The 27285-nt window shown below is 47.4% G+C and overlaps 1 protein-coding gene across 2 annotated transcripts in view; it reads left to right on the forward strand.

Annotated features, from left to right (window-relative positions):
• Positions 1-15910, forward strand: part of LOC309400444 (disks large homolog 4) — a 97174-nt gene extending 81264 nt beyond the window's left edge. For both annotated transcript variants that reach the window (XM_081968944.1, XM_081968945.1), the window contains exons 11-21: positions 260-362; positions 2695-2809; positions 5108-5284; positions 6456-6492; positions 7684-7711; positions 8583-8630; positions 10548-10649; positions 10824-10996; positions 11898-12007; positions 12816-12907; positions 14570-15910. In XM_081968944.1, the coding sequence (XP_081825070.1) occupies positions 260-362; positions 2695-2809; positions 5108-5284; positions 6456-6492; positions 7684-7711; positions 8583-8630; positions 10548-10649; positions 10824-10996; positions 11898-12007; positions 12816-12907; positions 14570-14676 (1092 nt within the window). In that variant the 3' untranslated portion in view covers positions 14677-15910. The remainder of the gene's footprint in view (positions 1-259; positions 363-2694; positions 2810-5107; positions 5285-6455; positions 6493-7683; positions 7712-8582; positions 8631-10547; positions 10650-10823; positions 10997-11897; positions 12008-12815; positions 12908-14569) is intronic.
• Positions 15911-27285: the final 11375 nt, after the last annotated feature.

The following is a 27285-nucleotide window of genomic DNA, read 5'->3' on the forward strand; positions in this document are numbered from 1 at the left end:
AGGATGACCTTGGCTTTCTAGAAAGAATGTTGTTATGGCTACAAAGCATCTCACTCCGTACAATCCCCCCTCCCATTTTCCCACCATAGAAAATGCATCGTAGAATAATAGAGAGGGTGGCAGGCCAGAGACCCAAAAGAAAAGATGGCTGCAGGCCTGACAGTAGGCAGGGTCTCCTGCTTGAGCAGGGGGCTGGACTAGAAGACCTCCAAGGTCCCTTCCAGCTCTATTCTGATTGGTTGTTAACCTCTCCCAACAGGTCAACGGCGTGGATCTCAGGAACGCTACCCACGAACAAGCTGCCATCGCTCTGAAAAACGCCGGACAGACAGTCACCATTATCGCCCAGTATAAACCAGATGGTAAGATTTTGGGGAGGAGGGAGGGAAGCGAGACCCATGCAGGAGCCACGATTGTCTATGGGAGACGGGGAGGGTGGAAATGAACCCCTCAACCTGGAGAGAGTGGTGTTTCTTTTAAATGAGGATTTGTGAGCTTTCCTGGTGGTGCTTCATCCTTTCATCCTGGTTAGTTAGGACTGTATGACTGAGGTAATTGGGATGAAAATGTGGGGAGAATTTTTAGTTTTTTTAAATCTCCCCCCTCCCCAATTTTGTTAGACTCCTGAGGGAGGAAGATGTGCGTCAATACAGGTAGTCCTCGACTTACGACCACAAAGGAAGCCAAAGTGGTTGTTGCTAAGTGAGAAATTTGTCCAGTGAGTTTTGTCCCGTTTTTACGACTTTTCTCGTCACATTTGTTAAGTGAATCACTGCAGTTCTTAAATTGATAACTCAGTTGTTAAGTGAATCCGTCTTCCCCGTTGACTTTGCTGGTCAGAAGGTCACAAAAGGGAAATCACATGACCCCAGGCACTGCAACCGTCATAAATGTGAGTCAGCTGTCAAGCAGTCAAATGTAAATTATGTGGCCATGGAGATGCTGCAACGGTCATAAGTGTGAAACTTGCCAACTGGGGAATTCTGGGAGTTGAAGTCCTCACCTCTTAAAATTCCCAAAATTGAATTCTGGGAGTTGAAGTCCTTACCTCTCAAAAGTTCCCAAGTTTGAATTCTGGGAGTTGCAGTCCTCACCTCTTAAAAGTTGCCAAGGTTGAATTCTGGGAGTTGAAGTCCTCACCTCTTAAAATTCCCAAAATTGAATTCTGGGAGTTGCAGTCCTCACCTCTTAAAAGTTGCCAAGGTTGAATTCTGGGAGTTGAAGTCCTCACCTCTTAAAAGTTGCCAAGGTTGAATTCTGGGATTTGAAGTCCTCACCTCTTAAAAGTTCCCAAAATTGATTTCTGGGAGTTGAAGTCCTCACCTCTTAAAAGTTCCCAAGTTTGAATTCTAGGAGTTGCAGTCCTCACCTCTTAAAAGTTCCCAAAATTGAATTCTGGGAGTTGAAGTCCTCACCTCTCAAAAGTTCCCAAAATTGATTTCTGGGAGTTGAAGTCCTCTCCTCTTAAAAGTTCCCAAGTTTGAATTCTAGGAGTTGCAGTCCTCACCTCTTAAAAGTTCCCAAAATTGAATTCTGGAAGTCCTCACCTCTCAAAAGTTCCCAAAATTGAATTCTGGGAGTTGAAGTCCTCACCTCTCAAAAGTTCCCAAGTTTGAATTCTGGAAGTTGCAGTCCTCACCTCTCAAAAGTTCCCAAGTTTAAATTCTGGGAGTTGAAGTCCTCACCTCTCAAAAGTTCCCAAGTTTGAATTCTGGAAGTTGCAGTCCTCACCTCTTAAAAGTTCCCAAGTTTGAATTCTGGAAGTTGCAATTCTCACCTCTCAAAAGTTCCCAAGTTTAAATTCTGGGAGTTGAAGTCCTCACCTCTCAAAAGTTCCCAAGTTTAAATTCTGGGAGTTGAAGTCCTCACCTCTTAAAAGTTCCCAAGTTTGAATTCTGGAAGTTGCAATCCTCACCTCTCAAAAGTTCCCAAGTTTAAATTCTGGGAGTTGAAGTCCTCACCTCTCAAAAGTTCCCAAGTTTAAATTCTGGGAGTTGAAGTCCTCACCTCTCAAAAGTTCCCAAGTTTGAATTCTGGAAGTTGCAGTCCTCACCTCTTAAAAGTTCCCAAGTTTGAATTCTGGAAGTTGCAATTCTCACCTCTCAAAAGTTCCCAAGTTTAAATTCTGGGAGTTGAAGTCCTCACCTCTCAAAAGTTCCCAAGTTTAAATTCTGGGAGTTGAAGTCCTCACCTCTTAAAAGTTCCCAAGTTTGAATTCTGGAAGTTGCAATCCTCACCTCTCAAAAGTTCCCAAGTTTAAATTCTGGGAGTTGAAGTCCTCACCTCTCAAAAGTTCCCAAGTTTAAATTCTGGGAGTTGAAGTCCTCACCTCTTAAAAGTTCCCAAGTTTGAATTCTGGAAGTTGCAATCCTCACCTCTCAAAAGTTCCCAAGTTTAAATTCTGGGAGTTGAAGTCCTCACCTCTCAAAAGTTCCCAAGTTTAAATTCTGGGAGTTGAAGTCCTCACCTCTCAAAAGTTCCCAAGTTTGAATTCTGGAAGTTGCAGTCCTCACCTCTCAAAAGTTCCCAAGGTTGAATTCTGGGAGTTGAAGTCCTCACCTCTTAAAAGTTTCCCAGGTTGAGAAGAACTGGACTAGATGATCTTTGAGGACATTTGAATTCTACAGGTCCATGATTCTAGGATCCAGCATCACCCCCCACTCTCCCCCACACCCCGCTCTCTCCCCCTTCTAGAATACAGCCGCTTTGAGGCCAAGATCCATGACCTCCGAGAACAGCTGATGAATAGCAGTTTGGGCTCAGGAACCGCGTCGCTTCGGAGTAACCCCAAGAGGGGCTTCTACATCCGGTGAGCCCACAGCCCTCAGGAGTCCAGCGGTGTCCAAAGAATTTAAAAAAAACCCACCAGGGTGGTAGTGACAGCGTTATTTTTAAAAATAATGACACGTGAGCTCTCCTGGTGGTGTTTCATCCTTTCTATCATGGGTTCGTTTTGGAAGTTGGCCAAGATTGGTTGGAACCTGCCGAGATGAAGGGAGGGGAATGGCTAGAGAACATGTCCGGTCTATGGATAGTCCTCGACTTATGACCACAATTTTTTTTGGGGGGGGGGAGGTCAGATTTCTTATTGCTAAGCAAGGCAGTGGCTAAGTGTCAATTTTAGGATCTTTTTTTTTTAACCAGGGGTCATTATGCGAGTCACTGCAGTTGTTAAGCGAAACGTGTGGTCGTTAAGCGAATTCGGTTCTCCCCCTTTGACATTGCTTGTCAGAAGGTCTCCAAAGGGGACTCCACCCCCCCCCCCACGAGACTGAAACCATTGGGAATCCATGCCATTTGCTCAGCGCCCAAATTTTGATCATGTGACCAGGTGACGGTCATAAGTGGGAGGAGAGGTTGCAAGTCATTTTCCGTGGGATGCTGTTGTAACTTCAACGGTCCCTGAACAATTGTTGGCTTTCCTATCCCCCCCACCCCAAACACTCCACTCTGGTATGGGGGGGGGGGGGAATGAATATATTCCCACGTCTCCGGGAAGATATTATATTTTCATGGGGGGCTTGAAAAGATTCTGAACTTGGAATGGGACAAATTCAGTTTCCCTTAATTTCAACACCCCCCAAAGCCAGCATCTTGCAGATCTCTCAGGCTTCAGTTTCCTCTGAACTGGGATGGTGGGGATGATGGGCTTTGGAGTCCGACGCTTCTGGGAGGCTGCTGATTCCTCAGCCAAGTAATTTTGTTTGATTTGGTTTTTATTCATTTTGTTTTGCTTCGTTTTTGTTGCATTGTATTATTTTTTTAATTTTAATTCTATATTTTATTATACTTATCTTTGCATTTCACTACATTTCATGTTATTTATTTATTTCTTATTTCTTAGATTTTTAGACCGCCCCCTCTCCCAAAAAGGGATAATGTTATAATTTTATTTTATTCATTTTGTTCATTTTGTTTTGTTTTGTTTTTTGTTGTGTTGTATTATTTATTTTATATTTTATTGTATTTATTATTTTATTTATTTTGGTTTGGTTTGGTTTTTGTTGGTATGTTATGTAGTGTATTATTTATTTTATATTTTACATTTTTATATTTTATATTTTATTATATTTATCTTTTCATTTCAATTTATTGTTTTATTTATTATTTACAAATAACTCAAGGCAATCAACGTATCTAACAGACCTTCCTCATCCTTGTTGAGACTAGAACTCACTGTCGCCTGGTGATTGGCTCAAAGTCACCCAGCTGCCTTTCATGCCTAAGGCGGGACTAGAACTCACTGTCGCCTGGTGATTGGCTCAAAGTCACCCAGCTGCCTTTCATGCCTAAGGCGGGACTAGAACTCACTGTCGCCTGGTGATTGGCTCAAAGTCACCCAGCTGCCTTTCATGCCTAAGGCGGGACTAGAACTCACTGTCGCCTGGTGATTGGCTCAAAGTCACCCAGCTGCCTTTCATGCCTAAGGCGGGACTAGAACTCACTGTCGCCTGGTGATTGGCTCAAAGTCACCCAGCTGCCTTTCATGCTAAGGCGGGACTAGAACTCACTGTCTCCTGGTGATTGGCTCAAAGTCACCCAGCTGCCTTTCATGCCTAAGGCGGGACTAGAACTCACTGTCGCCTGGTGATTGGCTCAAAGTCACCCAGCTGCCTTTCATGCCTAAGGTGGGACTAGAACTCACTGTCGCCTGGTGATTGGCCCAAAGTCACCCAGCTGCCTTTCATGCTAAGGTGGGACTAGAACTCACCGTCTCCTGGTGATTGGCCGAAAGTCACCAGGTAGCTTTCACGCTTAAGATGAGACTATAATTTTCCATTTCCTGTTGGGATGGCCCAAGATAACCCACCTGTCTTTCATTCCTAATGAAGAACTAGAACTCACCGTCTCCTGGTGTCTAAGCCTGGGGCCTTCACCATTAGACCAAACTGCCTTTCAAAACCAGAAATGGTCATTTTCTAAAAAAAAAAACATTTTAAACTTGTTTATTAAATTGAAATGCCAGCCATCTCCCCGTTGAACGACTTTAAATGACGGGGAGACTTCCGAGGCGAACCTTAACTCACTCTGTGATATTTCGGCCTCCTCGCCTGCACGCCCACCCCACCCCACCCCCCATAACCCCCACCTCCCCCTTCCCAAACAGGGCTCTCTTCGACTACGACAAGACCAAGGATTGTGGCTTCTTGAGCCAAGCGCTGAGTTTCCATTTTGGGGACGTGCTGCACGTCATCGACGCGTCCGACGAGGAGTGGTGGCAGGCGCGGCGCGTCCATCCGGATGGCGACAGTGACGAACTTGGCTTCATTCCCAGCAAGAGGCGGTAAGGGGGGGGGCTCTCCTTGGACTTTCACAAGTGGCGTTCAGGAGCCTCAGAGACACACGCGACAGACCCACGCGTTAAAAGGGGTTCGGCTGTGGCCAGGGACGGCGTTCGAAAATGTTAGCCACCAGTACTCTGCCCGGTTGCTGGGTGGGCGTGGCCATGTTGGGCGTGGCCTACTCGGCCTCCCCAGCAAGGGTGGGTTGCTACTGGCGTTACTGCCGGTTCGGCGTGCAAATCTGAACCGAAAATCAAGATGGCGCCGCCGACAGTAGGCCCATTTTTCGCCCTCCATGGAGCCTCCATGTGGGCCCTGCACTTACCTGGCCTCCAAAGCGGGCCATGCGGAGACTCCTGGGTGGGGCCAGCCAGTCCCATCGGGGAACCAGATGTAAAATTAGCATCCGTTTTTCCCCAACTGGTCCCCAACCAGGTGAATCCCACCCCTGACTGCGGCCAAATTGTCCAGTCTTGGAACATGTTTGTGGTCTTGCCCGCTTGAGTGAACGCCACCAAATTCTTGTGCCAGGATTTGCAAATCCCCTACAAGACTTTGGCGGTTCATGGTCTCTGTGAATTGATACACAAAATCGTATTGCTCAAAGTTCCCATTGATGAAAAGAGCCACGTTGGCACATCTGGGGAAACCCGAATCTGGAAGCTTCCCGCTTTTCCCCACTCAGTTGAAAGTTCAAGATCTTGCAACTCCACACCCACAAGTCCATCCCATGGTCCAATCATCCACTGCCACGCTGGCAGCTTTCACCCATCCAGTTCCAGCCAGGTGCAGAGGTGCAGAGACAAAGGATGACCTTGGCTTTCTAGAAAGAATGCTGTTATGGCTACCTGTCGTCTAACTCCTTACAATCCCATTTTCCCACCATAGAAAATGCACCGTAGAATAATAGAAAGTGTGGCAGGCCAAAGATCCAAAAGAAAATATGGCTGCAGGCCTGACAGTTGATAGATTTTGTAAGATTGGTGCGAGAATCTTATAAGATGCTCCATTCTTAGCGGTGAGACTTGGGGATCTCGTGTTACTTGGGGTGGTTTTTAATGGTGGGGCGGTGTCCTTGGGCTGTTGGAGAAGATATCTGAGCTTTGGCAATTGTTGGGGGGCTGAGAAGGAAGGCTTTGGGGTCCCCAGCTGATCCTCTTTTTCTCTCTGCAGGGTCGAGCGACGGGAGTGGACGCGGTTAAAAGCAAAGGTGAGTCCATCCCTGGCCTTGAAAAGGACGGGGTTCAGGACCCCAACATAATTGGGGGGTGTTTGTCAAGAGTTGAAGACTGAGCGATAATTTGGAATTACGGACAAGCAATTAATCTGGAATCCGGCCAAACCCTGTCTGATTACAGGTAGTTCTTGAGTTACGACAGTTCATCCAGTGACCGTTCGGAATTACGGTATGAAGTCACATGATTGTGATCTCGGCACACTTGGGAGCTGGCTCGCATTTACAACAACTGGTTGCAGGGCCCTAGAGTTATGTGATTGCCGTCAGCGACATTTCCCCCAGGCTTCCCCAGAAAGTCACTGGGGAAGACAGTAGGAAATCTTGCAAGTCATTCATGTTAATTTCCCTAACTGACCCTCTATGCTTGCACTGCCTTGCTTCTTGCACACCCTAACACACCCTCCCTAATAATAATAATAATAATGGGCCTCATCATGCCTCTCTTGCACACGCACGCACCCTCCCGGAGCCTTGCTGCACCTCCCCACTTCCCACGCACTCTTCCCAAGCTTCACCATGTCCTTACACCCTCACACACCCTCCCTCAGTCCCACCATACCCCTTTCACACCTTGCACATCCTTGTTACATTCCCCCTGCCACTCACACACGCCTGTGCATCAGTCACTTACCTCCCTGCTACTTCCTTGCAAACAGCTGGGACTTCCAACTGACTTCCCTCCTACTTCCTGGTAGTGGACCTAACGACCACCGTGCTTCAGTTTACAACCTCATGTGGGACTGCAAGGATTGCAGTTGCTAAGTGATGTGGGAATCCCGGTCCCAACGGTCGCCATAACTCAGGGACTACCTGTAACACCTGTAATCAGTTTGTTTGCTGCCTTGCTGACTGGGGAATTCTGGGAGTTTGAGTCCCACCAGTCTTGGTGTCTGTGGAGCAAGCACATCTGAGCAGGATCCTGCACATCTGTGTCTCCTGCTGGACAGAGCGGTGGGCTTTCTCTACATCTGGAGGACCTCAGGGTGGGACCAATGGACACCTTTTGTCCTGGGGAAGAAGCTTCCCATCCAGAATCCTCCTGTTTTAAGGAGGAAAACGCCCCTCCAGCGTCTACAGACACAGAAATGGAGGCATCTTCACTGTCCGTCTCTTTCTCTCCTCTCTTTCTCTTCCTTATTTTCTCTTCCTTCCTTCCTCCTCCAGGATCGGGGCCCTGGATCAGGCTCTCAAGGTGGGTGTTGGTCTCTGAGGTCCTCCTTCCTCCTCCTATGTCCACTCTGGGAGACCCCCCCCCCTTTTTCCATCCATCTCCTTTCCTGCTTGCAGTCGATTTCTCTCCGCTGTCCCTGTTCCTCCTCCTCTCCTCTTCCCCTCCTCCTCCTCCTTTCTTCCTCCCCCTCCTCTCCTCCTCCTCCTCCTTTCTTCCTCTCTCGCCTCTCCCCTCCTCCCCTTCCTCCTCCTTCTCTTCCTCTTCCTCCCCCTCCTCCTCCCCCTTCTCTTCCTCCCTCTCCTCTTCCTCCCTCTCCATTTCTTCCTTCTCCTCTCTTCCTCTTCTCCTCCTCTTCCTCCCCCTGCTTCTCCTCTTCCCCCTCCTCCTTCTCACCTCTTCCTCCCCTTCCTCCTTCTCACCTCTTCCTCCCCCTCCTCCTCCCCCTTCTCTTCCTCCCTCTCCTCTTCCTCCCTCTCCATTTCTTCCTTCTCCTCTCTTCCTCTTCTCCTCCTCTTCCTCCCCCTGCTTCTCCTCTTCCTCCCCCTCCTCTTTTTCTCCTCTTCCCCCCCCTCCTTGTCCTCCTCCTCATTTCTTCTCCTCCTCTTCCCCCCTCCTCCTCCTCTCTCTCCTCCTCTTCCTCCCCTTTCCTCTCTTCCTCCCCCTCCTCCCCTCTTCCTCCTCCTCCTCCTCTCTTCCTTTTCCTCCTCTTCTCCTCCTCTTCCTCTTCCTCCTCCCCTCCCCCTCGCTTCCTCCCTCTCCTCCTCATCCCTCCCCCTCCTCTCCTCTTCTTCTTCCTCCTCCTCCTCTCTTTCTCCTGGCACGAGTTGTGGCACCTGGGGAGAATCTTTGCCAGGAAGATCATTTGACTGTGCTCCCTACATCTCCTCCGCAGGTCGAGAAGACGCCGTGTTGAGCTACGAAACTGTTGTGCAAATGGAAGGTGAGTGAAAGAAACTCCTTTTCCGGCTTCCTCCCTTGCTTCCCCCCCCCCACGGCTCTTGCGCTTCCCAACATCGGGGTCCCAAATTCAGTGGAAAGAAAAGTCATGAAATGAAAAGAGGAAAAAAAGAAGCGATTTAGGAAAGACAGGTAGAAATGGTAACAGATGTAGAGATGGGAAGCAAGGCCTTCCCCCAACTGGCTGGGAGTGATGGAGAGTGTAGTCTAGGGGTCGGCAACCTTAAACACTCCAAGAGCCGTTTCTTTCCCACAGAAAACCACAACAAAAATCCTTCCCGCGCCTGAATGTTTCCCCAGCGTCCACAGAACGAGGATATACAGTTGAATTAAACGTTCTGTTTTCTTCTGAAACTTTTCATTTCTTGGATTTATCCATGGTGGGCCTACTGGGGGTTGAAAGCCACAATAGATCCCGTGTCGCACATTGGCGGTTATGATGCATCTTTTGAGCCGCAGCAGAGGGAGGAAAGAGCCACATGCGGCTCCTGGCGTAGTCCCAAAAGTTCCGAAATGCAGCTGATTGGCGCAGGGCGCGTTGTGGAGAATCCTTGGTTGGTTGGTTCCTTGGCCAAACTCTCTCTCTCAGACCCTCCCCAACCCGACCCCCTCCCCGAAATCGCCTTTCTTTCTTTCATTTCTTTCTGCCCTCAACCCCAGTGGGGGAGGCGATCTGACTTCTCCTTTGACATTACACAACTTGAAAAGTTCCAAAAACAGCCCGAGAGAAGTCAGGAAGCCCGTTTGGAATATCGGAAGAAATATCCTGGATTTCTCCCAGTTAGGAGTCCCTTCATGCTTGAACAGGGGGTTGGACTAGATGGCCTCTATTGCTCTAGTACCCTGCTAATTCGTTTCCTTCCAATGCAGGCGCTTGCCTCTTTAAGCCCGGGGTTATCTGCAGATGACAGTTACACACACAGACACAAAATCACACACAGACACAACATAGTTTCCCTTTCTGTGCCTGCTTTTAAATACAGGCAGTCCTCAACTTACAACCACAACTGAGCCTAAAATGTATGTGGATAACCCAGATACTTGTTAAGTGAGCTTTGCCCAATTGTCCGACTTTGCTGGGCACAGTCATTAAGTGAATCACATGGTTGTTAAATGAACCTGGCTTCCCCACTGGATTTGCTTGTTGGAAAGGTCGCAAAAAGTGATGCCGCAACTGTCATAAATATGAGTCAGTTGGCAAGCACCCAAATTTTCACAACATTACCATTTGTACATTTACATGACTTTTATACAGTATTTTTACATTTGCCCGACATTTATGCAAATTTGTACATTTGCACGACATTTATGCAACTGTGTACATTTGCATGATATTTATGCAAATTTGTACATTTGCATGACATTTATGCAAATTTGTACATTTGCATGACATTTACGCAAATTTGTACATTTGCCCGACATTTATGCAAATTTGTACATTTGCCTGACATTTATGCAAATTTGTACATTTGCATGACATTTACGCAAATTTGTACATTTGCCCGACATTTATGCAAATTTGTACATTTGCCTGACATTTATGCAAATTTGTACATTTGCCTGACATTTATGCAAATTTGTACATTTGCACAACATTTATGCAAATTCGTACATTTGCACGACATTTATGCAACATTCGTACATTTGCACGACATTTATGCAAATTTGTAAGTTTGCACGACTTTTATGCAACATTTGTACATTTGCACATTTATGCAAATTTGTACATTTGCACGACTTATGCAACATTCGTACATTTGCACAACATTTATACAGTATTTGTACTTTTGCACACTATCTGTCTCAGTGATTTGAGGTCCCTGCTTGGATTTTTGTATCCCTCCCTTTCCAATCACGCAGCCCCTTCCCCTCTTTTTAACTTCTCTGCCTTCCGTTCTAGTTCATTATGCCCGTCCGATCATTATTTTGGGGCCCACCAAGGACCGAGTCAACGATGACCTCCTCTCTGAATTTCCAGACAAATTTGGATCTTGTGTCCCACGTGAGTCTGCCCTAGAGGGGTCCCCCGCTCCCCTTGTGAGGGATGGGTGGCCTTTGGACGGCTGGGTCTGGGGAAATGGATTTAGTGGGAGGGGGGTTGCGCAGGGCGCACTCCTGTAGAGAGGGTTTCTCCAACCTATCCTGGAAGGGAATGACGCAAAATCCACCCTGGCAGATACCACGCGGCCGAAACGGGAGTACGAAGTGGATGGCCGAGATTACCACTTCGTGGCTTCACGGGAGAAGATGGAGAAGGACATTCAAAGCCACAAATTCATCGAGGCCGGACAGTACAACAGTCACCTTTACGGGACAAGTGTCCAATCCGTACGGGAGGTGGCTGAGCAGGTAAAGGGTGGGACGTGGAGACGGGCGAGCAGGGTCGTCCGCAGGAAGCGTGGGAAAGAGAGAGGGAGGAAGAAAGAGAGAACAAGAGAGGGCGAGAAAGAGAAACGGGGAAAGGAAGAGAGAGGAAGAGAGAGAGGAAGAGGGGAGCAGAGGAAGGGAGGAAGAGAGAAAGAATGAGAGAGGGAGAGAAAGTGACAGGGAGGTAGAAAGAGACAGAGGCTGAGAGAGACAGAGAGGGAAGGAGAGAGAGAAGGAGAGAGAAAGAGGGAGAGAAAGAGATGGGGGCAGAGAGAAGGAGATAGAAAAAGAAAGAGGTGGAAAGAGAGGGACAGAGAGTGGAAAGGAGAGAGAGAATGAGGGAGACAAAGATGGGAGAGAAGGAGCGAGAGAGAAAGTGGGGGAGAGATGGAGGGGGAGAGAGAAAGAATGAGAGAGAAAGAGGGACAGAAAGATGAGGGAGAGAGAAGCAGATAGAAAGTATGAGAAAAAGAGAGTGAGGGAGAGAGATAGAGCATGAGAGAGAGAAAGGGGAAGAGAAAAAGAGAGGGGGGATAGAGAGGGAAGGAGGGAAAGATGGGGGGAGAGAGAAAAAGGGGAGTAGAGAGAGGGGGGAGAGAGAAAGAAGGAGAAAGAGGGAGAAAGAAAGAAGGAGAGAGAGATTCCAAAATTAAGGGGGGCTTTTTAGGGTGCCCCCCCCAATCATGACCCATCCTCAGGAGCTCACTTCCCACCTCCCAACTGTTTGAGAGCAGAGTTGCCACACAAGCAACAAACCCCCAGGCCTTGTGGATGCAACAAGACAAACACATATGTGCTCCCTCTGGTGTGTGTGTGTGTGTGTGTGTGTTGTGTTGTGTTGTGTTCCTGAGCCCCTCGCTCTCTTTTCCCCCCCCTCTTCCAGGGCAAGCACTGCATTTTGGACGTATCGGCCAACGCCGTCCGGAGGCTGCAAGCCGCTCAGCTTCATCCCATCGCCATTTTCATCCGACCCCGCTCCCTCGAGAATGTTTTGTGAGTAGGGGTCCTGGGGGGGGTGGGCAGGGGGAGAGATCTGTACTTGTGTGCCGGTCAGGGTTTTGGGGGATGGACTACGAGGTGGCTGTGACCGAGCAAGGGGGTTAGGGGGAGAGCCTTGTCCTCCTCCTTCCCCAATTTTGGGGTCTGCTGGGGGAGAGAGAGAGAGACGCAGAGGCACAGCAATCCAAACGACAGGAGATTGCGCTGTGGAACTCCCCTCCACAAGAACCAGCAGGTTGCTCTGGCTCCACTCTTGGCTAGAAGAAGTTTTCATAAATGGAGCCTCCATGTTTAGGGCCAGTCAGGGACACGCAGGTTAGCTCTCAATTACTTAAAAAACGCCAGTCCTTTCTCCGTTAAGAGGACAGTCTGGTGGGTCTTTGAATGACCATCAGTTCCGGGACAGAAACTCGTTTCACCGGCAGTCCTTCTTGCTCAAATCCCCCCCCCTTCTCCGACCTAAAATGGGCTGGACTACCCTTCCCATCGCTCCCAACCAGCTCAAAGACTACTTCAACACATCCGGAGCTTCCCTGTTCAGGAATAGTCTATCCCTCTGGGCACTTTCTCATTGGGGCTGAGCATCCGCGGAACCGCAGAATGTTAGACCAGGGATCAGGAGGAAGAGGAGGAGGAGGAGGAGGGGGAGGAGGAGGAGGAGGAGGAGGAGGAGGAGGAAGAGCTCCAGTGGGGTTCTCTGCCCACGCGCAGAGAGCCGAGGGTGGAAACGAACGAGGGAACAAGGCGGCCCACGAGGCTTTGCCAGGTGGCTCATGTGCCGAGTGTCTGTTTGTGACCCCAGAGAAATTAACAAGCGGATAACGGAGGAGCAAGCACGGAAGGCCTTCGACAGAGCTACCAAACTGGAGCAGGAGTTTACAGAATGCTTTTCAGGTGAGTTCGAATCCAGAGCTTCACAGGTGGCATTCAGCTGGTTTGGACTGGTCCGCACGGACGGTTTGTGGAAGTCGCGGATGATCTCACCCACCTGCCCTGGCACTTTGCCCTCCTATTTAGGCAGTTTTTGTTCTGACCTTGGCTTCCCCCCAAAAGCGGGAGGCAGAGTCCTGGTCCCCACAAAAGAACCCTTTTATTAAAGGAACGTGAATTCCCCTCCTTCACCGTCAGCCAAGGCCTGGCAAACGGCCTTTCAAAGGAGTATTTATGACCACAGACCTTCTCTGTCTTGGAAGGCGGCCATGTCAGTATTTCCCAAAGGAGGAGTCTCCTGCAAACTCCACTCCCCTGGCGCTCCCCTTTTTATTTCCTCTGGGAGGGGCCATTCACCCTCCACCTGTGGCTTTACTCCCAAGACGACCCTGATTTCTCAACTGTTCCCTTCGCCTGGCAGCTCTGTGCATGCGCACACTGGGAACAGGCTCCAGCTGTTCCTCTGCCTCACTGCTCCGTAGGCACCCGATCACTGCCAGACAGCCTCCGCCTGTCTCTGCCTCCAACCCAGAGCCCTCCTCAGAGCCTTCCCCATCCTCCAGGACTGGCTCATGTTCCTCCCCAACCTCCTCACTGCCCGACTCTGGTGCCATCTCCACTGGCAGACCACAACACATTTTCAAGCCACAGGCATGCATACAAGCCCCACGCACGAGCAAAGCACATGGGCGGGCAGCCATGCAAACCGGTAGGGAAAGTAAGGGAATACCCCCGCATAGCTTCACAATTTTTTTTAAAAAGACCTAGCAAGTTTCTAGTCCACATCCATGTACCTAACAATCCAGAAACATTATCTAGAGACGATGGGTGTATTGGTGCGGACAGGTGCCTTGGGCATTCTCGTAGCTGGCACAGAGTTGAGAGCAACATTTCCTTCTCCACATCACACAGGCGATGTAGTAGGCGAGTACTCCTGGACCATAAGTGGGAGGGGTGGGATTGAAACAAGGCAGGAGGGACCCAGGCTAATCCTTGGGTCGCTCTGAAAGGAGTTGGGTGGCAAAAGAATTAGGTAAATCCTGAATGAATGAATAAATGACGCTTAGTTCTTGACATACGACTGCAATTGTGCCCAACGTGGGGAAGGGGATCGGCTGCCTCTCAGCACTGCTGCCTGTCTGCAGCCAATCCCCCCCCCAACGAGGAACAGTTCCCTCCCCCATTTTGATCTGAGGGCACAGTGAGTAGAGCGGAGGCAAGCTCATAGGAGGTCTGCGAGGTTGTTCGGGAGAAGGTCTCTCCGTCTGGTTGACCAGCTCCGCTAGAGCTGGGTGGTGGCAGTGGGAAGCTCTTGTCACATACCCGGATGCTTGTGCGCATGCATAGAAGCATTGCACGCAAGTGCATGAGCAAACTGGTAGTAAACCTGTTAGCAACCCACCACTGACCTCCCCCAATGCCTAAGGGTTCTGGGACAGCATCCTCCGCAGCCCATGGCCTCTCCAAATATGCCAGCGGGAGACGTGGTACCATCCCCGTCAGACAATACCGGTTCCAACTCCTCCTCCTCCCCCGAACCGGGATCTGATGGGTGCTGTGAGGCCTTGCGAGAGTCCCCCTCTTGCTCACCCGAAGGTCCTCTTGCCTCTCTTCTCTCCCCTCCAGCCATCGTAGAAGGAGAGAGCTTCGAAGAGGTTTACCACAAGATCAAGAGAATTGTGGAGGAACTCTCTGGTCCTTATATCTGGATTCCGGCTCGTGAAAGACTTTAGAGCGATGAACTAAATTTTCCCCGGGAAGGGATCCCGAATTCCACCAACCAACCGTCAACTCTGCAAACGCATCGCCGGAGCTGCCTCTGGAGCGGAGGAGAGCCCCTGCCTCTTGCCCCCCCCCTGAACTTAGCCCTTGGTCCTCTTTTGGGGTGGGGTGGTGGGCAAACGCCTCGAGATACGCCCTTACTTTGAGTTTCTCCTTCTCTTCTTTAAGACTCGGATGGGGAGGGCGGGAAAATGACGGGGGGGGGGGCTTTTCTTTCTTCTTGTCTGACTCGCGTGGCGATGCCCCCCCCCCCGTTTTTTCTTTCCGCAGCGCAACTGAGGGGCTTCTGACCTCCTCCCCCTGGTCCCCAACAGCGCTAGCACTTGCATGTGGTCATTTGGGGGTGTGTGGAAAAAAAGGGGGGATGGTCCTTAGATTCCGATCTCTTTTATTTGGCAAGCAGGAAACGGGTCAGGAATCAGGAAGGAAGGAAGGAAGGAAGGAAGGAGAGGAAGGAAGGAGAGGAAGGAGAGGAAGGAAGGAAAGAAGGAGAGGAAGGAAGGAAGGATTTTTTTAAATTTTTCTTTTTCTACAACCAGAAGAAGATAAGAGAACTGTTTATTTTCTTCTGGACGTGGCCAAGGCAGAATTCCCAGGGTGTCAAGTGTTACAAAATGGAAGGAGACTTTGGCAGGACGTTGGATTCTCGTGGTTTTTGTCCTCTTTAGAGTAGAGGAAGGAGACAATTGGGAGAAAAAGACAAGAGGGGAGAAATAGACCCTCGGCAAAGGGTTCAAATCACCCTCCAACATTCTGCTTTGGAAAATGTCTTTTTTACACACACACACACACACACACACACACACACACACACACCAGAAAGGAAGAAAAATTAGCTTTCCTTCTTTCCCTTCGTGATTTCGAGTGAAGAATCGTTGTTAGTTAAAATGACATTTCTCAAACTCGGCAACTTTCGGATGGGTGGACTTCAATCCCCAGAATTCCCCAGCCAGCTTTGCCTGTTTTTAATTCTCTTATCTCCCAGAGCAGAGAGGTCGCAGAGGAAGGGATGAGAAGAGAGTAAGCAGGTTCCCAATGGGGGCGTACCTATCCAAGGGAATGCATTAGCGCCAGGGAATTCTGGGAGTCGAAGTCCACCCCTCTTAAAAGTTGCCACAGTTGAGAAATGCTGAATCCAATTGAGAGCTGGAGAAGAATCGGGCTTGTACAGAATAGCCAAATGACTTAGGAATTTTATTCATATAAATATATTCATATGTATGTATGTATGTGTGTATGTATGTATGTATGTATGTATATACATACATACATACATATATATATATATATATAAATATATTCATATACATACATACATACATACATACATATATATATATATATATATATATATAAATATTATATATATATATATATTCATATATATAAATATATTCATATATATATATATATATATATATATATATATATATATATATATATATATATATATATATATATATATATATATATATATATATATATATATATATATATATATTCATATATATATATGCGAAATAATGGTCGCATAAATATAAAAAGGCTCTTTTTTTTCCCAGTTGCATTTCCCCCCCTTTTTTGACCCTTCTTATTTTTTATTTCGAGTCCACAAGGAGTCATCTGCAGCTTTAGGAGAGGGCAAAAAAGAAAGGGGGGTGGTGGAATTTTATTATATTTGCAGCCTTCTATATTTTTCTTTCCACGGAAGAGAAGGGGAGGGAAGAGGAAGAGAGAAAAAGATCAACAACAACAACAACAAAATATTTTTTTTCTATGTCCTGTGATTCTTTTTTGCGGTCCTATCAAGTCTTTTGGTGCGGCTGTGCGTGATGTTAAGAAAAAAAAAACAAATATATAAAGGAGAAACAGTTTTTAACTGGGGGGGGAAAAAATCTACTTCGGAGAATTGTTTTCGGCTTTCCATTGGAAAATTGCCGTTTCCAAGTGGAATGAATTATTCTTACATTTTTTTTTTGTACATAAAAAGGAAAACAAACGAAAGAAAGAGAAACTGGGGAAGAAGGTGGGTTAAGAGAATTTACACCCCACTCCATCCTTTACCGCTTTGGGAAGTGTCGTCCCCGTTCCCCCCCCCCCCACGAGACCCCAAAATCCAAAGACGCAAAATTCACAAGATTTTGTGGCAGAGTGGGCAGAAATTGTGAATGACAGAATAAATAAATTTTTAAAAACACAGCAGGGAGAGTTTTCAGAGGGAGAAGAAGCCCCCGGCTTAATCATTGCTACGTTCTGGGGGTCTCTATCCACCCCAGCCGTTTTGATGCAAACAATGCTGAAAACAGATCAAGTGACTTTAGTCTTTGCTGTTGAAATAATAATAATAATAATAATTGGAGGAAGGAGATCCGTCAAATTTTTCAACATTGCCTTCCGATGAAGAGAGGCTTCTGGGGAGCGGTTTTTTAGGGGGAGCATTCAAACCCCCTCCCTGCTGACCCCCCCTGATCCCCCCTCAATGGAAGACCACCTCCTCATTTTTTATTTAAAATGTTGGTTTCTTTTATGCGTTTCCAGGTAGAAATGGTTAAATGAAGGAGAGAGTGGGGGGGGATGAGACGGGGGGGGGAAAAGAGTTTTTTTTCTGAGCACAACAAAGAGGCAGCTTGGGGTGATCTAGATGGCTCTGGGTGCCCCCCACCCCCCCAGTGGCCGATTCCAGGGTGAGAAGGCAGCTGGCTGGGAGACCAGGGGAATTGGGGAGGGGGGAGAATATATAGATATATATGTATAGAGAGAAAAAGATTTATTTATTACCCCGGTTTCCAAAGGCGTCCCCCCCCATCCTGCAAACTTGGCTGCTCCCAGCCCCAGAGGCTGGGCCTGATTTTAGGGGAACTAGCAGAGGGGGGGTCTCAACCTTTCCGCCGTTTCCCCCTCCCCTTATGCTCAGCTCTCACTCCAGTGATGGCAGCCATCCTGTTGACTGACACGTGTCAAGGGCTTTCAACCCAGGGACAGGGTCCCTGTGCCCCACCCCCTACGCCGCCACCCCACGCACCCCCAACTTCCTCCCCCCTCAACGATGGGGATTGGGGGCAGAAGACGTCAGTCAGGCACCAAAGGGTCGTTCGTTCCCCCTTTGCAAAAATGCCAAAAAAAAAAAAAGATTAAAAAATTAACTATTAAAAGAACTAGCTGGGGGGGGCAGATTTCTTGGGGGTGGGGCACCAAGGATCAGCAGGGGTGGGGGCTGGGCTGGGGGGGGAGATATAAGAGAGTATTTTGCATAGAAATATTATCGCCTTCGGCAATGAATAATTAAAAATTAATGAAAACCCACCAGCGTCTCTCGCAGTTTGATTTATCTTTTGGGGGTGGGTGGGATTGAACAGTTGGGATTTCTCCCCCACCCCAACCAGATTGTTGGGCTTTTAATTTCATTATTTATTTGTTTTAAAGTCTTTTTTGAAATGCGCAGAAAAAGACACCGAGCGATCGGCCTGCTTGAGTGACCTTAAACCTGGCCTCAATAAATGTAATATATTGATATTAAATACAATACAATACAATAGTAGAGTTGGAAGGGACCTTGGAGGTCTTCTAGTCCAACCCCCTGCCTAGGCAGGAAACCCTATACCGTTTCAGACAGATGGCTATCCAACATCTTCTTAAAGACTTCCAGTGTTGAGGCATTCACAACTTCTGGAGGCAACTTCTGTTCCCCTGATTAATTGTCCTAACTGTCAGGAAATTTCTCCTCAGTTCTAAGTTGCTTCTCTCCTTGATTAGTTTCCACCCATTGCTTCTTGTTCTACCCTCAGGTGCTTTGGAGAATAGTTTGACTCCCTCTTCTTTGTGGCAACCCCTGAGATATTGGAAGACTGCTATCCTGTCTCCCCTAGTCCTTCTTTCTCTTAAGCTAAACATACCCAGTTCCTGCAACCGTTCTTCATATGTTTTATCCTCCAGTCCCTTAATCCTCTTTGTTGCTCTTCTCTGCACTCTTTCTAGAGTCTCCACGTCTTTTCTACATCGTGGCGACCAGAACTGAATGCAGTATTCCAAGTGTGGCCTTACCAAGGCATTATAAAGTGGTATTAACACTTCACGTGATCTTGATTCTCTCCCTCTGTTGATGCAGCCTAGAACTGTGTTGGCTTTTTTGGCAGCTGCTGCACACGGCTGGCTCCTATTTAAATGGTTGTCCACTAGGACTCCAAGGTCCCTTTCACAGTTACTACTGTTGAGCAAGGTACCACCTATACTGTCCCTGTGCATTCTGTTTCTCTTGCCTAAATGTAGAACCTGACTCTTTTCACCATTGAATTTCATTTTATTAGATAGTGCCCAATGTTCAAGTTTGTCAAGATCCTTCTGTATCTTAAGCCTATCTTCTGGAGTGTTGGCTATTCCTGCCAGCTTGGTGTCATCTGCAAATTTGATGAGTTCCCCATTTATTCCCTCATCCAAATCATTGATGAAGATGTTGAAGAGTACTGGGCCTAAAACAGAGCCTTGGGGGACTCCACTGCATACTTCCCTCCATGTAGATGCAGTTCCATTGAGAACTACACGTTGAGTGCGGTTGGTCAGCCAGTTACCAATCCATCTGGTGGTGATGCTGTCTAACCCACATTCTTCTACTTTATCTAGTAGTAGGTTATGGTCTACCTTATCAAAAGCCTTACTGAAGTCCAAGTAAACTATATCAACGGCATTCCTCTGGTCCACTAATTTTGTCACATTATCAAAGAATGCAATAAGATTAGTCTGGCATGATCTCTTTTTGACAAATCCATGTTGACTTTTGGCTATTACTTTGTTTGCTTCTAGGTGTTCGCGAATTCGTTGCTTGATTATTTTTTCCAGAATCTTTCCTGGTATTGAGGTTAGGCTGATAGGTCTGTAGTTTCCTGGATCTAATTTTTTCCCTTTTTTGAAGATGGGAACCACATCAGCTCTTTTCCAGTCCTCTGGTAGTTCCCCGGTGTTCCAGGATCTCTGAAAGATATAATTCAGTGGTTCTGAGATCTCGTCTGCTAGTTCCTTCAGAACTCTGGGGTGTAATCCATCCGGTCCTGGTGATTTGAACTCATCTAGGGTAGACAGGTGCTCACTTACCATTTTCTTCCCTATTTCAATTTGTGTTCCTAATTTTGTGGTGCTGCTTTTGATAGGTTGGACTGTTTTATCCCTTTGTGTAAAGACAGATGCAAAACATGAGTTAAATAGTTCTGCTTTCTCCCTGTTGCTTGTCACCTTCTTGCCACTTTCTCCTAGCAATGGACCAATTGTTTCCTTAACTTTTTTCTTGTTTTTAACATGTTGGAAGAAGCTTTTTTTGTTAATTTTTACTTTTGTGGCAAGCCTTTCTTCATTGTGAGCCTTAGCTTTCCTCACTTCATCTTTACAGGCTCGGGCTATTTGCTGATATTCTGCCTTAGTTATGTCCCCCTCCTTCCACTTTTTATACTTACTTTTTTTGTCTTTCAGTTTGTCAGATAGTTGTTTATGCAGCCATGCTGGTTTCTTTTGGGAGCTGTTGTTTTTCTTCTTCATTGGTATTGTGTTAGACTGGGCTTTTCTAATCTCATTTTTCAAAATTTCCCAAGCTTCTTGAGTTGTTTTCCCCTCGAGGATTCTCATCCATGGAATTTTTCCCAAGCTCTCTCTAAGTTTATTGAAATTAGCTTTCTTAAAGTCCAAGACTCTAGTTTGACTTTGTTCTACTACTTGTGTTTGGATAATGTTGAATTCCAATTCTGGAGGGCTTTTAAGTTTGAAAGACTCACATCGACAGATATTTTTTTGGAGTTGGGAAAATGAGACCGAAGTGTTCAAAAGAATACAAAATGTAAGTAAAAATCCCCTTTTCCCCCAAAGATTCATAGACTTCTAACATACATTCTCTATAGAACAAGATCTCCAAACTTGGCCACTTTAAGTGGACTTCAACTCCCAGAATTTCTCCGTCACTTTAAGATTAATGGACTTTGACTCCCAAAATTTCTCTGTCACTTTAAGACTGGTGGACTTCAACTCCCAGAATCCCTCCGTCACTTTCAGACTGGCGGACATCCACTCCCAGCATGGCTGCCTGGGGAATTCTGGGAATTGAAGTCCTCACAGCTTGAATTGGCTGAGGCTGAGAAATGCAGCTTAGTTCCTCCCCCCCCCCCCCAAGGGAAGGACAAAGCCTTGGCCCCTCCCAGTTTAGCATGGCCACACCCACAGTGGCCCTCATCCCCCCCTCCCTCCCCCAGCTCTGCCAGTGTCTAGATGGGGAATCTGGCAAAAGGATTTGGACCCCAAAGAGGAAGTGATTGGACAGCTCCGGAAACAGGAAGCCAGAAGGGCATCTCTTCAAGAATGGGGGGGGGAGGCCATGACTCAGGGCACCCCCCCCCGCCCGCAGTGGGCTGACCCCCCCCCCATCTCCATCTTGTAATGGGCAGAGGCTGTTGGGAGGATGCCAAGAGCGACCGAGGGGCAGGAGTTCAGCTGGGGAGGTGGGAGGGCAGAATAGGCCTGCTGAAGGGAGACACTGACCACTTTCCTTCCTTCCTTCTTCTCTCCCTCCCTCCCTCTCTTTTCCTTCCTTTTGTATATTTCCTTTTCTTTCTTTCCTTCCTTTTCTTTCTTTTCCCCTCCCTTCCCTTCGCTTATCTTTCCTTTCCTTAACTTTCTCTTCCTTTCTTTTCTTCCTTTTTCCCTCCCTTCCCTTAATTTTCCTTTCCTTCTTTCCTTCTTTCCTTTCACCCTTCCTTCCCTTCCCTTAACTTTCTCTTCCCTTTCGTTTTCCCTCCCTCCCTCCCTTTTCTTTCACTCATTCTAATCTGTCCCATGGAGATGGCCTAGAGATGCCCCTCCGTGGTTTTCTTGGCAAGGTTTTCCGGAGGCGGTTTGCCATTGTCTCCTTCCTAGGGCTGAGAGAGAGTGACTGGCCAAGGATCACCCAGCCAGCATTGGCTGGCTGGAGAATTCTGGGAGTTGAAGTCCACCCATCTTCCAGGGGCCAAAGTTGAGAGCCGTTGTCTTCTTAGGAGAATGGCAGCTGTTCAGGGACGATCAGATAAGAGGAGACGCAGCCCGCAGTTGTATAAGGGAAAAGGGGGGAAAGAAACTCTACTAAGTCTCTAAAAGAGACAGCGGGCGTATTTGTACTTTCAGACCTGGTTAAGATGTTGTTGAGGTAGCCTCACCACAAAGTGGGATTAGATCGTTGCATTGTTGTGTTTCCTGTCAAGGCGATGAACGAGCTGGATAGGCCAGTCTGACACCCGCCTTGGAAACGACAACAACACAAACGCACCAGCAGATGGAGCCCCCGTCATTCATTGTGCGGCCTTCGCACGCCTTTAAGAAAAGGCCATGCGGCTAAAAGGGCCAATGGGAACACAAGGGAGAAATCGCTGCACACACACACACACACACACACACACACACAAATTGTGTTAATGGCATTCAATTAACGGCATCCCAATGGGATCGATTGGTCCTGAGTGACCTAAATCAACTTTTATTGTATCTCCATAGAATCCAATTTTATTTTTACCCTGGGGGCTTCTGGGTGCCTTTGCCCCCTCCGTTCACACTGGGGAGGGGGGAAAGACCCTCCCTTCCACTAGCCCTACACACACACACACACACATACACGGCTGGCAGATTCCACGTAGGGCATGGTAAGGATTACAAAGGGGGGGGGAGAGGGAAGGAGAAGCCCTTTGGTGTCGTGGAGACTGGGTGGCTGTGAGTTCTAGTCCTGCACAAAGGCAGCTTGGAGACCTTGGGCCAGCCCCTTTCTCTGCGCTCTTTCTGTGGAAAAGAAAAATACCTCGCCAAGAAAACTGCAGGGACTCTTGATGGAATAGAGATAAGGGAAGAAGGGAAGGGGAAGAAAAGGGAGGAAGGGATGAAAGAGAGGGAGGGAGGAAAAGAGAAAAGAGAAAAGGAAGAGAAAGGAAAGGAAGGGAAAGGAAGGGAAGGATAAGGAAGGAAGGAGAGAAGAAACAAAGAGGAAGGAAGGAGGGGAAGGAAGGAAGGAAAGGAAGGAGGGAAGGATAAGGAAGGAAGGAGGGAGGGAAGAATGAAAGAAAGAAAGAAAGAAAGAAAGAAAGAAGAAGGAAGGAGGATAAGGAAGGAAGGAAGGAAAGGGAAAGGAAGGAGGTAAGGATAAGGATGGAAGGAAGGAGGAAGGAGAGAAAGAAAGAAAGAAAAAAGGAAGGAAGGAAGAGAAGAAAGGAAGGGAAAGGGAAAGAAAGGAGGGAAGGATAAGGGTGGAAGGAAGGAAGGAAGGAGGGAGGGAAGAAAGAAAGAAAGGAAAGAAAAAAGGAGGAAAGAAAGGAAGGAAGAGAAGAAAGGAAGGAAAGTGAAAGGAAGGAGGGAGGGAAAGATAAGGAAGGAAGGAAGGAAAGAGTGAGGGAGGGAAGAAAAAGAAAAAAGAAAGAAAGAGGAAGGAAGAGAAGAAAGGAACAAAGGAAAAGAAGAAGGGAGGGAAGAGGAAGGAAGGATAAGGAAGGAAAGAAGGAGGGAGGGAGTAAAGAAAGAATAGGCCCCTTCAGCAAGCCTATTCTGCCCCCCCACCCCCACCCCCAGCTGAACTCCTGGCCTGGCTTCCTGTTTCCGGAGCTGTCCAATCACTTCCTCTTTGGGGTCCAAATCCTTTTGCCAGATTCCCCATCTAGACACTGGGACAGCTGGGGGAGGGAGGGGGGGATGAGGGCCACTGTGGGCGTGGCCATGCCAAACTGGGAGGGGCCAAGGCTTTGTCCTTCCCTTGGGGGGGGGAGGAACTAAGCTGCATTTCTCAGCCTCAGCCAATTCAAGCTGTGAGGACTTCAATTCCCAGAATTCCCCAGGGAGCCATGCTGGGAGTGGATGTCTGCCAGTCTGAAAGTGATGGAGGAATTCTGGGAGTTGAAGTCCACCAATCTTAAAGTGACGGAGGAATTCTGGGAGTTGAAGTCCACCAATCTTAAAGTGGCCGAGGAATTCTGGGAGTTGAAGTCCACCAATCTTAAAGTGACCGAGGGATTCTGGGAGTTGAAGTCCACACAGCTTCAACTTCCTAACACAACCTCTGACCGCTGGATTCCAAATCCCAATTCTGCTTAACCTTAATGAGAGGGGTTTAAATTATGCTTAATTAATTCATCAAAGTCTCCCCACCCTCCCATATTTGAATCCCTGCTTTTGTCGTTCTTGATGCTGTCTGAATTGAGCAGAGGGCCAATCAAATCAAATCCAATCCAATCTCAAGTCAAGCGATTAGTCCTGGATTTAATTCTTACAAATTAGATGCCACTTTTCATTACGTCCGAAATCTCGAAAAACTCCTGCGGTCAAAAAAATACACAAATTTTAAAAAAAAAACTGCTTTCCCTAAGAAAATAATAATAACAACTTAATCTCAGCTGCTGTAAAGGTGGGTGTCAAATTTCGTAACGATGCCCCAATAAATTCATAATTATCGAGTCAAGGTTTGAGTACAAAACCAGTGATTTATTATGAGCTTCGTTAGGCAAGATCTGTTCGCAGTCAAGCCTGTGCTTTGTTTGATTTTCTTCTGAACTTTACCCCTGTTCCTTCCCTCTCCTCTGTGTCATAAATCACATTCCCCTGTAAGATGCCACCCCTCCCGAGCCGGCTGCACTAACCTGAGATCCATCTTCAGCCGACAGGATGCGTGAAATGTACTCCCCCCTCCTTTCTACCATGACAACACGGGGTGGTTAGTTCAGATAGTCCTCGACTTACGACCATTCTGTTAGTGACCGTTTCGAGATAGGACGATGCTTGAAAAAGTGCCCTCAGGTGCTTTGGAGAATAAGTTGACACCTTCTTCTTTATGGCGGCCCCTCAAACACTTATCATGCCCCCCTCCCAAAAATCCTTCTTTTTCTCCAGAGTAGCCAAACTCAAATCCTGCCACCGTTCTTCGCATGTTTTAGCCTCCAGGCCTTTGACCCTCTTAGTTGCCCTTCTCTGCACTTTTTCCCAAGCCTCCAACATCTGCCTTCCTTCACAATGGAAAAGCCGCCCTTGTTGTGGTCATAAATTGAGGACTATCTATCATTGCAGGACTTTAAGGTGGCCAAATTTGGGTCCTCAACTGATTTACTTTCAGTGTGGAGAATTTCACCTTAAGGGACACTTGGGTGAATTAATTAATTACTGGAAAATTATTTCCATACAGGGAGTCCTCGGCTTACGGCCGCAATGGAGCACCAAAATCTCTGCTGTTCAGAGAGACATTTGTTGAGTTTCACTCCATTTTTGCAACCTTTCCCGCCACCGTTGTTAAGCGAATCCAGACTGCTGTTAAGTCAGGAACCCTGCTGTTAAGTGAATCGGGCTTTCCCCCTCCCCCCTTGACTTTGCTGGACCGAGGATCGCAAAAGGGGATCACGTGACACGCACACACACACACACACGCGACACTGCGACCGTCATAAGTATGCGTCAGTTGCCGAGCGTTTGAATTTTCATTACGGGAAGCTGCAACGGTCATCAATGTGGAAAACGGTCATAAGTTGCCTTTTCCAGTGCCGTCGTAACTTTGAACGGTCACTAAATGTACCGTTGTAAGTGGAGGACTCCCTGTATTACAGATCCCTATTGGACCAGGGTGGTATAAGGCAGGGGTGTCCAAACTTGGGAACTTTAAGACTTGTGGACTTCAACTCCCAGAATTCCCCGCTGTCTTAAAGTTCCCAAGTTTGGACATCCCTGGTATAAGGTCTCTTGCATGGGGTTGGACTAGAAGACCTTTGAGGTCCCTCCTGACCCTATAAATCTATGTTCCAAGTTGGTTAGATTTAAGCTGTGAATGCCACCCCTTTGTTCTCACAGTCTGGACTCACGTAGGCTGTGTTAACCCAAGTTGGGTTGTGTGAACAGGGACTTCGACATAGGCTCGGGATGTGCCTTCTCCTCACCACCCATCCACCCACCCCCAGATCCCTCCCGGGGCTTCGCTTTTATCTTTCAAAAGGCAGACGGATGAGTCTCCATGTCCTGGCCAGGAGGGCTTGGGAGGTGAGTGGAGGCACACGATGTTCTGTTCCAGGTACCTTGGAAGCTTCTGCCCAGGTGGGAGGGGTGCCAAGGTAGGCTGGCACGAGCTCAGGCCCTGCGTCTTATGCGAAGGAGGAAGGGAGAAGGTTCAGGAGGAGAAGATTCTTTAAAGGCCAGGACTGACCTGTGAGGTCCGCGGTTATCTCTGAACTGGGTGGTTTTCTTGCAGACGTTTTATGACCCAAGTAGGGAACATCATCAATCCTAGGGGAGGGGTAAGGTTTGTAGAGGAGGAGGACTGTGGGGTCCTTGGGGGTCTCTGAGCTTGCTTGTTTTCTTGCAGACGTTTCATGACCCAACTAGGGAGCATCATCAGTGCTAGAAGGGGATAATGTTTGTGGAGAGGAGGAGGAGGAGAAAGAAGAAGAAGATTGGAGCTTGGTTCCTTCCTTCCTTCCTTCCTTCCTTCCTTCCTTCCTTCCTTCCTTCCTTCCTTCCTTCCTTCCTTCCTGGAATGGAATAGAATAGAAAATATGGAATGGAATGGAATAGAATAGAAAATATGGAATGGAATAGAATAGAATAGAATGGAATGGAATGGAATGGAATGGAATAGAATAGAAAATATGGAATGGAATAGAATAGAATAGAATGGAATGGAATGGAATGGAATGGAATAGAATAGAATAGAATAGAAAATATGGAATGGAATGGAATGGAATGGAATAGAATAGAAAATATGGAATGGAATAGAATAGAATAGAATGGAATGGAATGGAATGGAATGGAATAGAATAGAATAGAATAGAAAATATGGAATGGAATGGAATAGAATAGAAACTATGGAATGGGATGGAATGGAATGGAATAGAATAGAATAGAATAGAATAGAATAGAATAGAATAGCAGAGTTGGAAGGGACCCTGGAGGTCTTCTAGTCCAACCCCCTGCCTTAAATTTCCCTATAAAATTCAGACAAATGGTTATCCACTTGTATTATAAAAATAGCAACAGCACTTAGGAGCTGTTTCCCCAGCTAATAACTTACTAGCACAGCCCCAAATAAGGAGGGGGGGGTCCTTCTCTCGGGGTGCTAGGCAGAGGATGGGTGTGTCCACCTTGCCCTGATCTCGTCAACATCCGTTTATTTTTGCTGACTTGTTTGCAGGAATCGGGGAGTGACGACCGATAGAAAGAAGATTTCTGCCTCGGCCAAGAGAACTGAATGAACTCAAAAGGCGCTTACAGCTATAAAAACCCGCGTTCATTTTAAGGACAGCTCTTCCTTAAATTGCCCCCTGTTCAGCGGCCTCAAGACAAAAGTTGCAAACAAGCAAAAAAAAATAGAATTTTAAAAAATATCGTAAGCGTCAGAAAAAAGCGTTCGAAGGCCAACCCCACAGGTCAAATTTGAAGATTGGGAGGAAGTGAAACCTCAAACGAGCATTATTAGAAATATAAATATATTTCTTAGTAAGGGTTTCTTGGGAGGGAATTCACGCTCTGCAAAATGATAACGGGAAGAGGGGTTTGGGCCAGTTTCGGGGAACACCAATTCGTCTTATAGGCCAGCACCTCTT

The sequence above is a fragment of the Natrix helvetica genome (genome assembly GCF_964273705.1).
Source record: "Natrix helvetica genome assembly, chromosome: W".
Classification (NCBI taxonomy): Eukaryota; Metazoa; Chordata; class Lepidosauria; order Squamata; family Natricidae; genus Natrix; species Natrix helvetica.